Source organism: Dromiciops gliroides, chromosome 2 (assembly GCF_019393635.1).
Source record: "Dromiciops gliroides isolate mDroGli1 chromosome 2, mDroGli1.pri, whole genome shotgun sequence".
Taxonomy (NCBI): Eukaryota; Metazoa; Chordata; class Mammalia; order Microbiotheria; family Microbiotheriidae; genus Dromiciops; species Dromiciops gliroides.
The window spans coordinates 180664347-180680279 of NC_057862.1; the positions used below are offsets into that span (position 1 = coordinate 180664347).

At 38.3% G+C, this 15933-nt stretch overlaps 1 protein-coding gene across 1 annotated transcript; it reads left to right on the forward strand.

The window, feature by feature from the left end:
- The first annotated feature begins 1622 nt into the window (after positions 1 to 1622).
- On the forward strand, positions 1623 to 14185 carry LOC122738517 (olfactory receptor 4K2-like). The gene is made up of 3 exons (XM_043980531.1): positions 1623 to 2539; positions 2887 to 2986; positions 14048 to 14185. Exons 1-3 carry the CDS (start codon positions 1623 to 1625, stop codon positions 14183 to 14185), a joined length of 1155 nt encoding a protein of 384 aa, XP_043836466.1.
- The last annotated feature ends 1748 nt before the right edge of the window (positions 14186 to 15933 follow it).

Here is a 15933-nt window from a genome sequence, read left to right on the forward strand (position 1 = left end):
ACCACCTACTAAGTTGTAGTTCATAGCATGCCCTTCTCCCCTTGATGGTGGCCAGTATTCCCATGGAACTATCCCTTCAAATGGAAAGGGAGCTAAGGGATACTGGTGAGGAAATGAAGTAATTTATCCGAGCTCAGTGAGAGAATTAGAAATTGCATCAAGATTTTTGACTTTCATCATTTTTCTTTATTCCTTGTAGTTCACAAAGACTAGGCTGGCTGGGGAAGGTTGAAAAGGTTGGTGACATTTATTTCACTTCCCCATACCAATTTTATTTTATTTTATGGTTTATTCTGAGTCTAACAAACACAAACTAAAATGATCATTTCCACATATAAAATAGAACAGAAAAAGAGGATTATACTTTCTTTTCTATTTAAATGTATAATTTAATTCAATATGTAACTTTCAAAGGCGTCCTGTCTATGTTTCCTTGTGTTCTACATTTTAAGAAATGTTTCAGTATTTTTCTTTTCTTTTGAGGGATAAGAGGGGACAGCTCTGTCACTATCTTCCTCTACCTTCACCACCCCTCACTGAGATAAAATAGAAAAACAAAACCCTTGTAACTAATATCCATAGTCACGCAAAACAAATTCCCACATTGCCTGTGTGTCTCATTCTTAACCTTCAGTCCATCCCCCTTCTATCAAGAGCTGGGTAGCTAATTCATCATTCATACTCTAGAATCAAAGCTGTGCATTTCAATTGATCACAGTTCTTAAGTATTTTAAATTTACTTTTCTTTACAGCATTGTTATTGTACAAATTATCATTTTGATCCTGCTCACTTCACTTTGCATCATTTCATACAGGATTCCCTGCATTTCTATAAAAGTGTACTTTTCGTCCTTTCTTATGGTGCAACAATTTTCCATTACATTCATATTCTGAAATTTGCCCAGCTTTGTACCAAAGATGTTACTCTCTCCTTATTTCCATTTTTTTGCCACTACAAAAAGAGCTGCCACAAATATTTTGTAAATATGTGTATTTTTCCTATTTCTGTTTTCTTTTCCATATAGATTTAGTGGTGGTATTGCTGGGTCAAAGGATTTGCATAGTTTATTGACTTTTTGCTATATTGTGCCAAATTGTTTTAGACAATGGCTACTTTGATTTACAATCTACCAATAGTGCATTAGTGTACCTGTTTTCCTGTAGCCTCTCCAAAAACTTCATTTTTTTTTCTTTTTGTCATATCTTTCAACCTTATGGATAGGAGATGGAACTTCAGAGTTACTTTAATTTGCACTTCTCTAACTATTAGTGATTTGGAGCATTTTTCATATGGTTGCTGATATTCTCTCTGAGTAATACATTATGGCCTGTTATTGCCATACTTATAAGAAGACTTTTAAAATAAATCCCTAAAGGGTTATTTTATTTTCCTTTGCCTTCTCCTAAATGTATGATGAAGGTGAGAACACACAATACTAGTTGAGTTTCAGTTGGTTGAGTATTAGTTAATTAAATTTCTATAGTATATATCATCTTTACAACATCATGAGCAGCAATATCAGGATCATTCTCTCAAATATAGTTGCGGTTGTCTTAGATTTTTTTCAACTCTATTCCTCTTGTTCTTTACAGGTTGCCTCATAGCTATGTCTGTGAAATCAATGGAAGGAGTCAATTATTCCAGGGTGTCTGAATTTGTGTTGTTAGGGCTAACTGATTCTCCTGAGCTCCAGGCTTTCTTTTTTGTGGTATTCTCTATTTTTTATATGATGACCATATTAGGTAATTGTCTCATTTTGGTTACAGTTATAACTACTCCACAGCTTCATTCTCCCATGTATTTCCTGCTCAGCAACCTGTCTTTCATTGACATGTGCCTGTCCTCCTTTGCTACACCTAAGATGATCATGGACTTTTTCACCCATCATAAGACCATTTCTTTTGAAGGTTGCATCTCTCAAATCTTCTTCTTGCATCTCTTCACTGGCACAGAGATTGTTTTGCTTATCTCCATGTCCTTTGATAGATATGTTGCCATATGCAAACCTCTCCAATACTCAAACATTATGAGTCATCGTGTCTGTCTGGGTCTTGTGGTGGTTTCTTGGACAGTGGGCTTCCTTCACACAATGAGTCAGTTGGCCTTCACCCTCTATTTGCCATTCTGTGGTCCAAATGTTGTAGACAGTTTCTTCTGTGACCTTCCTTTGGTCATTCAACTTGCCTGCATAGATATCTATGTCCTAGGGCTCTTCATGATTTCAACTAGTGGCATGATTGCTCTGGTCAGCTTCCTGCTCTTGCTTACCTCCTACATCATTGTCCTGGTCACTATCAAGAAGCATTCCTCTGGTGGATCATCGAAGGCACTTTCTACCTGTACTGCACATTTTATAGTAGTGTTCATGTTCTTTGGACCATGCATCTTCATCTACGTGTGGCCCTTTACCAACTTCCTTGTGGACAAGGTTCTCTCTGTGTTTTATACTATTTTCACACCTTTCTTGAACCCACTTATCTATACTCTGAGGAACCAAGAAGTAAAAGCCGCCATGAGGAAAATGAGCAATCAATATTTTAGTTTCTGGAAAACTGCGCAGTTTCCAAGATCCCCTGGACAATGAAGGAAATAAATGTCTGTGCCACAATGCTGTCTGTTTCCCATACTTAGCATAACAATTGTCTTTAATCTAATAGCCACTTATTAAATGCCTAGTATGTGACAAGGTTATTATACTAGACCTGGGAGGGAATTTAAGATATTCTAGACTAATAATTCCATTTTAAAAATGAGAAAACTGAGGCCTACAAAGGTTAAACGACTTGTACATTGTTAGCTATAACAGAATCAGGATTAACCCCTCTATCTCTTACCATAGTTCCCTCTTGGGCAATATATTGCTTCTGCTATTATAATTTACTGTGGAAAAACAGCAACGTGGATGTTCTTGTAAGAAACATTTTTATGGCATCCACCTACATGGAAGAACCAGAAACTTCACTCCTTGCATTTTTATTAAAAGTTGTGAGTCCTTCATGCTGGAAACTTTGAACCACTGACTCCACCAGCCTCATGTTTTAGTATCTTGTCATATTCAGGGAAACAGTCTGAGTGTGTAAGTTTATGTTCACGCATTCTCTAGATGAATGACTGTGCAAGTGTCTGAATCTAAATCTCAACTGTGTCATTAATAAAGTGGAAATAATAATGTACTAATTTTACAGGGCTGTTGTGAGCAGAGTGCTTTGTAAACAAAGAATTTATATAAATGTAGGCTATTATTTGAAGTTTACACAGAATCAGTACTAAGACAGGCAAGACAGGAATCAGCCTAGAATGTGATCCATGTGTGTGTACAGCAATGGATATTTTAAAATATAAATTTGTAAACATGCATATGTGTTTTTTCCTTTCTTTCTTTCTTTCCTTTTTTTTTTTTTTTTTTTTTTTTTTTGGTGAGGCAATTGGGGTTAAGTGACTTGCCCAGAGTCACACAGCTAGTAGGTGTCAAAGATCTGAGGCTGGATTTGAACTCAGCTCCTTCTGAATCCAGGGCCGGTGCTCAATCCATTGCGCCACCTAGCTGCCCCAACATGCATATTTTTTTGTTTTGTTTTTTGGGGGTTTTTTGCAGGGCAATGAGGGTTAAATGACTTGCCCAGAGTCACACAGCTAGTTAAGTGTCAAATGTCTGAGGCTGGATTTGAATTCAGGTTCTCCTGAATCCAAGGCCAGTGCTTTATCCACTGTACCATCTAGCTGCCATGCATATGTTTCTTTTTGTTTGTTTGTTTCTTTTTTGCCAGGCAATGGGAGTTAAGTGACTTGCCCAGGGTCACACAGCTAGTAAGTGTTAAGTCTCTGAGTCCGGATTTGAACTCAGGTATTCCTGACTCTAGGGCCGGTGCTCTATCCACTGCATCACCTAGCTGCCCCCATGCATGTTTGTTTTTTTGGGTTTTTTTGCAGGACAATGAGGGTTAAATGACTTGCCCAGAGTCACACAGCTAGTTAAGTGCCAAATGTCTGAGATTGGATTTGAATTCAGGTCCTCCTGAATCCAAGGCCAGTGCTTTATCCACTGCACCATCTAGCTGCCATGCATATGTTTTGTTTGTTTGTTTTTTGCCGGGCAATGGGGGTTAAGTGACTTGCCCAGGGTCACACAGGAAGTAAGTGTTAAGTCTCTGAGTCCGGATTTGAACTCAGGTACTCCTGACTCCAGGGCCTGTGTTCTATCCACTGCACCACCTAGCTGCCCCCATGCATATGTTTTAATGTCAACAAATTCAGCTCTCCATTGGCCATAGAAATTTATTCTGTATAGTTCCATGAATGGTAATGTAGGTTCAAAGACTCTGGTGGACAGTCACAAAACAAGGGCAGTTCATCATTACATCTTTATTGGACAATTTCTAACCAACATTTGAAATATATTTCATAAGAAAGCAAATGGTACATTCCCTAGGCCCTTTTTACAGTGTTCTTCAGGAATTATCACACTACCAACCACAGACTTCTAAAATGTTGTAATGTTTTTTTTTTTTAATTCCATTTCATTTTCAGTTCGAAATTGAGACGGGATGAAATAGAAAAATCATGACAAATGTGAAACCAGGCAAAACAACTTCTGCATTAGTCATCTTAAAAAAAGAAAGAAAAGTATACTTTAATCTTCTCTGAGTTCATCAGTTCTCTATCTGGCGATGGATAACATTTTTCATCATAAATCCATTAGAAGTGTAGTCGACCATAGTGTTGATCAGTTACTAAGTCTTTCCCAGTTGATTATATTTACAATATTGCTGTTACTGTGAATACTTCATTTTGTATTGTTTTCCCAAGTTTTTTTTTCTAAAACCATCCTTTTTATCATTTCTAACAGCACAAGAGTGTTCCATTATATGCTGACCCATAGCTTGTTTAGCCATTTCCCAATTGATGGGCAGCCCCTCAGTTTCCAATTCTTTGCCAATACAAAAAGAGCTGCCATAACTATTTTTGTATGTATAGTTCATTTTCCTAGTCTGAAATTCCAGTAATATACATGTGACATTCAGGGGATTTGATTTAAAATACATTTTTGGGGTATGGGCATTTTTGTCAGTATGTTTTCAGTCTGGTAGAGACTTTAGATCAAATAGCCTAGCATCTTTCAAAGTATGTTCTGCCAACTTGTAGTATTTTACATGATGCAAATAAGGGCTCTATGAGATTTTGGAGGCAGAAGTATTTTTTCCTGTTAAAATAGTAAATGCGGTGTAGCAAAAAGAACACTGGATTTAGAGTCAGAGAACATGGGTTTAAGAATCACCTCTGTTACTTCCTATCTTTCTGGGTCTTATTTTCTACATCTATAAAATGAGGGAATTGAACCAAATGATCCCAAAGGATTGGCTTGTATCATGCTAATGAAGTTGTTCTCCAACCTGTGAGTAAAGAAACCTTAAATACCTTTGGAAAGAGGTAATCCTCCAGCTCCTGTTTTTGGAAGGAGTCTCCACATGATCATGTTTCTTTCTTCTTGGGAGTCTCCACATGATCATGTTTCTTTCTTCTTGGGACAAAATGCCTAATTCCCTCTATTACTGCCCCTAATTTTTCCAACCCAATTTATTTCAGGGATAAAATAAATTGGTATTATGTTTTTCCTGTCTGTCTCTTCTGTTGTTTTTTTCCCCCCTATAGGAGACATTATGTTCTCTGATCTGTTTGTTCATAGGAGGACAACAGGTATGGAAACAAATTTTTCTGATCTGTTTATTATTATATTTTTGTAGGAGACCGGCAGATAAAAACTATATTGAATTTTCAAGACTTTCTAATAGATTTACAAATATTTACTTATGTCTCATGGCCAATCATAACTAGAATGTAAAATGAGCAGAAATTTTATGTATTTGCCTCATCCTTAATGCATTTATCTCATTAACTTTAATGCTTCAAAGAACTGACTTTGGAGGTTCCTCCATTTTTAAGATCACAACCCCACCATACCATGACAGTTTTTAGGAGTTACTTTGGCCACTCCTTCCTCCAAGTCACTCCCTCTTCAAAAAGAAAATAAAAACTACTTGGTAGCAATCCTTCTGGTAAAGAACCTCTTCACACTTACATTAGGTTAGAACCTAATGGTTCTAATGGGTTGTAGTCAGTAATAAGATGTAAGTTCCTTAAGAGCAGGAAGTTTTATCCCCCTTTTGTCTCTCTAGGTCTAGGGGTTAGTATAGGGCTTTGCAAGTTGTAATTGCTAAATAATTGTTTGTTAAAGTGAATTTAAGTGCAGGCCTTTCTAGCTCAGTAGGAGTTTCCAATTTGTATTGCTCTAGAAAAATCTTAGAGAACTCAAGCTTATGTTCAACACATGATGAGGAAGTAAGGATAGGAATTTAATGAAGGACATCAAAAATACAATAGGCAAAACAGGGAACTCCCTTTAGTTTCTTTGAGAGTAAAACACTTTCTGCAACATCAGTACATTTAATTGCCAAAATCTAGGGCTTTGGTGATTCCAGAACAATAGCCTATAGGAAAGAAAATTTGTGTGATATTTTGGAATTAAAGAATATGGTATTAACATTGAAATAAAGGGAGATATATCCACTTTTGAAATGGTAGTCTTGTGCCAATCATTACTGATCACTACTTGGTATGTTTGTGTAGTTAATATATACTTGTTTTGGGGGCAGCTAGATGGCACAGTGGTTAAAGCGCTGGCCCTGGATTCAGGAAGACCTGAGTTCAAATCTGACCTCAGACACTTGGCACTTACTAGCTGTGTGACCCTGAGCAAGTCACTTAACCCATATCAAGGAGTCAAGAGACTATTAAAGTTTAAACTGGCCAACATGATATCAGGATAGACACATCTGAAAAGTAAGTGGAGCTGAAATTCTTTTTTTTTGGGGGGGGGGAGGGCGGGGTCAATGAGGGTTAAGTGACTTGCCCAGGGTCACACAGCTAGTAAGTGTTAAGGGTCTGAGGCTGGATTTTGTAACGATTGGAATAACGCCACCTGCTGGATACTTACTGTAGAAGAGTTCTGCCCATGAAGGGAAGGTCTTTGAGGGCAAGACCAGGAGTCAGGAAGTGACGCGAGCGAGTGGGAGGAGGAAGGAAGAGACTGGCGCTGACTCTGGGGCTCTTTTCCTGGGGATGCTGGCGGAGAAGGGAGCTAGAAATGTGCTCTCCCTTTAATAGATAGGAATCTAGGCCTTTCTCTCTCTCTTTACCAAATTCTTATTCTCCTTAATAAATGCTTAAAAGTCTAACTCTTGCTAAAGCTTATAATTTATTGGCGACCACTCATTAGATATTTTAGACAGACTAGCTAGAATTTTAGCCCTTAACAATTTGAACTCAGGTCCTCCTGAATCCAGGGCTGGTGCTTTATCCACTGTACCACTTAGCTGCCCAGGAGCTAAAATTCTATAGCAGGAGTCAGTTGGGCACAGCTACTACCTGAGCTAGGAGGCAGAGATAACTCCAGAGGTCAGGACTATTGGTCCAAAAAAAAAAAAAGAAAAAGAAAATCCCCCTGACTCTCAGGAATCTTTCCCCACTCCACCCCCAAAAGGAATGTTCCATGTTCAGGTGGTCACCCCACCTTTTCTCTACAAAAGCTTTTGCTTTCCTTCTCTTGGGGCTGTGGGGTGGGGTGTGACTTCCCTCACAGTCACTTTCTCTAGCACCCAGTAAAAGACCATTCAAATTATAATTGGACTGTATGCAAGAGTGTAATTCTTTACAGAGGAATACCTCCACACCATGACAAATGTCTGACATGTCTGGATGTCAGTTATTACCAGTCTTGTTTATGTAGACCAGCCTTGGAGAATTTCCTTACATGTAAAATGAGGAGGGTGGTCTAAATGTCTTCTAAGGTTGTTTCCGGCTCCAAATCAATTATTCCATAAGTAGGAAGATTAAATTATACCAACCTATTTGGATAGCTAAAAGAGAAAGAATATAATTATGATAAAATAGCTGAATTTATTTATAAGACATTTTGAGGCTCACAAATGTATGATCTCATTTAATTTCCACAAAAAACAAACAAACAGGTGAGATAAGTACTACTGGTAGGAGAAGAGCTGTTTGACTCAGGCTATTGATTTGATAAGAGACATATGAGAAATTAATTAGAGGAATGAAAGAAAAATGTAAAGACACAGGAAAGAGAGAAAAAAGTCTGCCAATCTTGAATTTAACTCCAAATATTTTATTTAATTTTATTTTTATTTCCTATTTTAATGGTTCCTAACCTTAGACACAAAAGCTTCTTTGCCCTCACATTGTCTCAAGTGGCTGATCTAAGGAGACAAACTGAAGTGATTTTATTCCACCCAGGAAGGTAAGGAAGAGAGAGGGTTGCAGACTTTGGTTTGTACCCTTTAAGGTGTAGTTAGGTTAATTTCAGAAAGATTTAGGATCTTTTCTGAGAAATGTATCAGAGTTGGCCACCAGGTGAAGAACTATTTTTTGTGAGCACCTTAATCCCACTATTGAGAAAATTGAGGACATTTGCTTTTAGCGCTGTTTCCCTTTCCCTTTATCTCAAGACCCTTTGCTATCATCCCTCAATTTCTTCTCCCTTTCCCCAGTTTGAGAGAGGTGTCCCTTCTTCTTGCTAAGGTCACTCCCACTCGATCCTTGATTTCATTCCCTCTCACATTTCCCAAGACTGCCTCATACCTCTCTCAATTTACTGATTATTTTCCTACTGCCTTCAAACATGCCCAACTGATGCCCCTCTCTCCATCCTAAAAAGCAAAAAGAAAAACATCATCATTAACTAGACTCCATCTCAAGCTCAAACTACAAGTATCTCAGGCTGTCATAGAATTCTCTTTCCATTCTTAGCCAACTTCCTAGGGAAAGCTCTCTGCTCGGCCCCTCTCCTTTCACTGCATAATCCTTTAAGATCTAGTTTCTTACCTCAATCAACTAAAACTACTCTCTCCAAAGTTCTCACCTAACTGAATCTGATTTTTGGGAATCCTTTCTGACCTCTTCTCTCCATTTGAGGCTGCCTCCTCCCGAATAGTCTATCTCCTCTGGGTTTGCATAACACTGCTTTCTCTTGGTTCTCCTCCATTTGACTGTTTCTTCTCAGCCTTGTTTCCTGGTTTATCAGCCACATTACATCCCTTAGCCACAGATATTCCACACAGGATTCTGTCCTGGACCCTCTTCATATACTCTTTCCTTTTGGTGGCCTCATCAGCTCCCATAGGTTATCATCTCAATGCATCTTACTGAGACCTATACAGCCCTAACCTCTCTGACACTTCAGTCTTTCCTTACCGATTGCCTAATGGGCATTTCAGACTGGATGTCCTGGAAATACCTCACACTCAACACATCCAAACAATTATCTCCACCCCTCCCCCATCAACCCCAAATCATTCTTCTCCTCATGCTTTCAGTTGAAAGCATCACCATGTTTCTAGACCTTTTACTCTCTTTTATTATACATATCCAATCATCTGACATTCTCCTATCTGCTTCTCACATAAAGCCCCTTTATTCTACTCACAAACCCATCACAATAGTTCAGTTCCTGTTCACCTCTCATCCAAATTAGCTGCACCCTATTTGGTATCCCCATCATCAGACCTTATTTCAGTCTGTTTTATCTTCCAGTGGTTTTTCTAAAGCCCAGACATGATGTTACTCCCCATGACAACAAATTCCATTGATTAGGGCCTTTAGAGTCAACTATATACTACATTGGAGGTAGTTAAGTGGTTCATTGGAGAGAGCACTGGGCCTGGAGTAAGAAGACCTGAATTCAAATTTGGCCTAGCACTATTTGTGTGACCCTGGGCAAGTCACTTAACCTATTTACCTTAGTCCATTAGAGAAGGAAATGGCAAACCACTTCTATATTTTTGACGAGAAAACCCTGTGCACAATATGGTCCACAACATCATAGAGTCAGACATGACTAAACATATACTCCATTTGGCTTGTTGGGGCCAAATTTAATATGTAGAGAGTTAATTGAGTGGCTCACTGTAATACTGGGGTTCAGAAAATAATGAGGGATCTCAAGGTCCAAAACTTCCTCCCCTCCAAACTGCCTTTTTAGTTATTTCTCCCAGGCCAATAAGAAAGGAGCTTAACTGCCTCTTTTCCACAAATGAATCAGGTTTTACTAATGGGAAAGGTGAAATTAATAAAGTCAAAGACAAGAGAATAGGGAAAAAGAAAAATGGATAATCCCCTAACTCTAACTAAAGCCTATACAATCCCCAAACCCACTTCTAGCTCAGCTATTTCACAGGACTGGATTTAACTCACCACCAGGGGGTCTGTAGTTTCTATGGGAGTCAGCGGTCTAGTCAGCTCTGAAGCCAGAGGGAGAGAAAGTGTGCTAGTGTGTGAGAGAGTGTGTTCTTCCTCTTGGTGTTCTCTTTTCTACCTTTTTTTCCTCCCCCAAAGGGGAGGTCCTTCAAGTACTGTGGCTGAGATTGGCTCCCTGTTGATCATGCAGTCCACAGCCTCTAAGGACATTCCTTCTCAGGGTTGGCTAAATTTAATTTAGAGTTAACAGGGTGGGCCAGGTGTGGCTCAAAATATAATCACATTTAAGTGGGTACTTAGTAGTTCCTCATTCACACCCAATTCAAACACTACTAAGTCAATCAAGTCAGACCCCTGGGCATCTGCCAAATTCCATTATTTTACCACATTATTTTACCACAGGCTCCTATACCCCTTTGCAATCTGGCCCTAACCTACCTTTCCAATTTTGTTATACATTACCCTACTTCTTAAACTCCAGCCAGACTGGCTTTCTTGAAGTTTTTCCCATACAATATAGTCATTTGAAATTATATGGGGGTGCTTATCTCTGTCCCAAGTTTTAGGGAACTTATCTGGGGTTTCTAATATATTGCTACATATAAATTAGAGGCTATACCATGAGTTTGGGGGTATTAAGCATTTATTAAAGCATATTAAATATTATTAAAGAGAGAACACATGGCTTCGAAAGTTCAGAAGCCCTATGTACCTAGGATAGAAGAGAGCAAGGAGAGGCTGCCTCCTCCGAATCTCAGGCCAAGAGAGCATGTGAGAGAGCTTTAGCTTTTTGTGGTCCAGAACAGAGGCTGCCCCCACACACTGCTCCAAGCTAATTGGCTAGCATCATTGAAATCTATTGGTTTACTGAGCAGTACACGCTAAAGTCAGAGTTCAGAGGACAGATCTTCTGGGGGGAAAGGCTTTCAGATAGGTGTGGTTTTAACCTTTATTGTCTGTATTCAGAGTCTTAGGTCCAACTTTACTGACTCTAGCCTGGCTCTGAAACAGATCAGGCAAGGCTCCAGAGTTAGGCCCTCTAACAGGGGCCTCTGGAAGTTCCAAAACCCCATTATTTTCTCACAGTATAAAGCTCTTCTTGATCCTGCCTAAAAACTGAATTATTTTCCTTGTTCTATATATATTTTATACATGTACTTGTGAGAATCAGAGTGCTACCAACGTGCTGAGAAATATATTTTAGGGAAGTTCCACCATGAGGAGAAAGCATAAGGTGATCTCTGGAGGTTTCAAAGGTCAGATTGGTGTCAGGAAGTGACATCTGCCACCTGTGGATCATGTCAGTCAGAGCTACCAGCCAATTAGCTTGGAGATAGGGTGTGTGTGTGTGTGTGTGTGTGTGTGTGTGTGTGTGTGTGTGTGTGTGTGTGTGTGTGTGTGTGAATGTGAGAGAGAGGGGGGGGGAGGCAGGCTTCTTGGAGAAGCGAGGGTCTTTTGGGTAGACTTGGGGCTTGGTGGAAGGACAGGTGCTGGCTCTTAGATAGCTAGACAATGGCTGTTTTCTCTCTCTCTCTCTCTATATATATATATATATAATATATATATATATATATATATATATATCCACTAACTTCTAATACACTTTAATAAATACTTAAAAGGCTAAAACTCTTGCTAAAGCTTCTAATTTAAGGAGATCACTCATTAGATTTTAGACATCACAGCTAGAATTTTAGACCTTACATACTTGTTTCACTTTCTAATGAAGCAATGTAAACTTGGTAAGAGGTTGTTTAGCAAATTTAATTTCTATCACTAACACTTAGTACATAAGAGATATTTAACAACTCTAGACTTATAAATACATTAGAATAGCAAATAGGCAATTCCAGAAGATTTAGGCCAAATCCAAGGTTCCTGCATACAAGTCTAAAGTATGATTATATTATCTACTTACCTCATTTTTATATTAGAATTTTGGTTCCTTGAATTAGTTATAGAATCTTATTTCCATTCCTATAAGATAGTTCTCTAATCTTTATTGTGGTTAAATCTTTGCCCTTGGAAAACAGGATTTTTACAAAGAGCAAGATGTCATCAAGATGGGTAATTCCATTTAGCATCAAACCAAAACAGGTAGATATGCATGGAATCCTTATTGCCCATCTCTGGAACTTGATTATATATACTATCTTGTTTCCTCTCATTGCTTCAATTTAATTCAATTATTCAATTATTTAACTCGATTGTGTTCTTCCCTTCTTATTCTAAGTTGTTAGAAGGGAAAGTTTGCATTTCTTTAGTACTTCCCATAACTCCTAGCATAGTAACGGCATACATATGTATTACATACTTAATTAACAGAGCACAGTGACAGGACAACCATTATTGCTGAAGAGAAAGGCTGCTATGTTATAAATCTTTGACTTGATCAGTTAGATGGTTTGGAGGTTTACAAAGTTAACTGGTGATAAGAATGATGGTCTTCCCATTAAGAAAATGAATGTAATTTTTAAAAAAATTAGAAACCAATATATTGAAGATTAAATCATGTTTTATTTCATTAACACCAGAATTGCAGAATTTCACTTTTAATCTTCACTCTTGTTGCCTAACGAGAGGCTGCTAGATTGCTATGTTTCTGTCCTTTATTGGATATTACAGGGATGTCCTTTTGGTAGTGTTTTTTGTTTGTTTGTTTTTTTGTTTTTTTGAGGGGGACCACCTTTTCATCCTCCTGGATATAGCAATAATCATAAATAGTAGCTGAGGTGGTTCAATTTTTATAAGATAAAACATGAAAAAAGTTACAACCTATATGATATGCCATATTTTCAATCCCTCATCCCAAAATCCCTTCTCCCAGAAAATATGACTGTCCTATTCCTGGACATACTTTCACAGTATCAAAAAAGGAAGCTCTTTCCTTATTCTGCTTCATTCTAGAACTTTTTCTGGTAATCTCTTCGACAAATGCTATTCAGAGATTTGATATTCCTTGAATGCCATATTTCCTGAATTCAAGACCCCTCTCACACCCCAAACTTTGTCCAACATATAACCAATGGCAATATCTCTATGGTGAGGTGACTATGGTTCTACATGTCTGGTAACATAATAAAATGAATTCAAAAAATTATTCCTCTTAGGCACCAGCAATATATAGCTTCTTTAAAGTATTTCCAGCTAAACCCTGTGTCTCACTGAGGTCAGGGCGGGGACTTGCTATATAATTGCTGCTGCACTCACTTTTTCCCCTGGCGCACTGGACAACCCTTATTGTCCACCTTTTCCCTTCTCATTTCCCCTCAACTCACTGTGTGCACAGTGCTTCTGGTATTTCAGCCGCACTGGTACTATTAACGAAGAGAAATTACATTAAACATCTGTAAGCTTGAATTTCAAAATCTAAAAAGTCTGTCTCAACTCTTATCAGGGAACTGCAGTCATTTCCTTGGTCCCAGGATGGACCTTAGTGGTGTATTTAGCAATGAAGCAGAGGGTAGAGAAACAATTTCCATCACAACATAATCCCTCAGGATCATTACCACAAAATAAGAGTTAATTGTAAAGAAATATCCCTGAAGTTCAGCTGGTTCTCATATTTCCTGAATGTGACTGATCAAGATCAGCTGGAAAACACCAGTTCTTTTCTAGTCTAGTATGAAGTCCCTTTCACCTCAGTTCAAAAATGTCAGCAAAAGTGGCAAGTGCAATATACAATGACATATGCCAGGTGAAATCTGTGATGACTTACAAGTTGGCTGTCCACCATTACTGCAATGTGATTCTAGGAATTCTTTTCCGTTTTGAAAGTCCGCTTCACTTCAGTTCAAAAATGGCAGGTGCAAACTACAAGAACATGGAGACTCATACCAGGTGAAATCTGTGACGACTTACGAGGTCTGCTGCCCACCATTACAGCAGTTCAATCTTAAGAGTTCTTTAAGATGAGTCTGAAATCTCTTTCAACTCAGTTAAAAAAAATGTTAACAGAAATAGGTCACAGAGACTCATGCAAGGCGAACTCTCTGTGGGCAACAAAGGTCTTTAGTGTATCTTTACTACAATTTGATATGAAGTGTGTCCACACAGATGGGCTAGGCCTCTCTGATAATGCTGAGCATCTAGGGAAAATTCACAGGGGCTTCAGGCTCACTCTGTATTAGGGCTTTAATTTGCCCAAATATCATCATGTGATATCTAATGTCATTCTTGACATGTGCAAAGCTATTCTCTTAATCCAGAAATAATGACTTTTTTCCTAAAGTGTATTTATCTACCCGTTTGCTTCCCATTCAGCAAACTAGAGTAATCTTTTATGTTCCCAATTGACCACTTCACAGGCTTGCTATATTTGATCTTGACTAAGAAATCCTGTATTCTGGTGTAATTAATAAAGCTGTGTAAGCTGGGACAATTCTTCGAAGTGACGTTCTGACTTTACAATTCCACATTGTCAAACTGACACAGTTAGACTAGATGATTTCTAACATGTAATAATTCTGTGATTTTACTGTCTTAGATTTTTCCTAGTAAACCCCAGAACTGCTCTACATAAATGGTCACCATCAACCACATCCCCAGAGCATCAAGAATATTCATAAATTGAGTTAGAGAGGAAGCCAAAAGGGAGTCAGATTTAAAATTCATTCAGTGGGGATCACATTGCACTCATATTCATTAAGTACATTTTCAGTTCTCTGAATCTGTAGCTCAGAAGTCACACCTCCATTCTGGGATGTTATCTCAGCACCAGGTCTCTCCATCAAACTCCACATCTTTCCTGACACTGGAAGAGCTGCTACAGGATAGAGACCATAATGGGCTTCAATGGGCCTCTCTCTTCTCTTGTTGCTTCTTATTTACTGAACTAAGAAATATGACCAGTGGCATAATGTTCTAATAATTTTCTTTTTCCATGAGAAACCTCTTATGAGTCATTTACTGAAGTACAAAAAAAAAGGCATAGCCCCATATATTTTGTTAGGTTGGGAAGAAACCAGGCTGTAGACAAATTAGAATTATACTATCTTGAGAAAACTAGACCCACAGTACTTTAGGATCCTTATGCTAACTGCTATTGGAGGCATCATTGTTAAGGACAACGATAGATGAAACCAAATCTGATGAAACATTTGTCTGGATGGGAAAATGTGTTGCTGATCTGTAGAATGATGAACTACCTCCAATTTGGAAGTGCCCTTCATCAGCTCATATATCAGTGGAGATCAGCAGTTCTTTGCATTCTGCAATCTTTCAGTGCCAATATTAATGTGTGCCCAAATCCATTTCTATTGACTTAGAGATTTTTCTAATGAGGCTTCCTCCCTTCTCTCTTCTTTCTTTTCCTCTCCAGAGATATATTCCTCCAGGGAAAATGTAGACTCCAAATATATGTGAGGACTACAGAAACCCTCTTTAGTGCATGTTAATAGATTAAATTAAAGGAATATTCTGATAATATTTTTCAGGCAGAAAAAAATTATTTTCTCTCTTATTCCAAATGGAATCTCTTTCTTTATTCTTAGGCTTGTGTGGAGACCTCAGATTAAGAGAAGGGATTCACTGGTTCTTCTGACCACTTCAAATATGGATGGATACTGGATATCTGGGGAGACAGCAACAGCAAATTTGGTTAAGTAATTAATGCTTTAGTTTTCCTCCCAATTTTTCCCAGATCTTTAGGCCAGACCAATATA

Excerpts from the sequence above, each read along its gene's own strand:
- LOC122738517 (XM_043980531.1), top strand. The coding sequence starts at position 1,623 with ATGGAAGGAGTCAATTATTCCAGGGTGTCTGAATTTGTGTTGTTAGGG. Across the intron at positions 2,540-2,886 it reads AAAATGAGCAATCAATATTT|GAAAAACAGCAACGTGGATG; the intron begins TAGTTTCTGGAA and ends TAATTTACTGTG. Across the intron at positions 2,987-14,047 it reads TTGCATTTTTATTAAAAGTT|TCCGCTTCACTTCAGTTCAA; the intron begins GTGAGTCCTTCA and ends CCGTTTTGAAAG.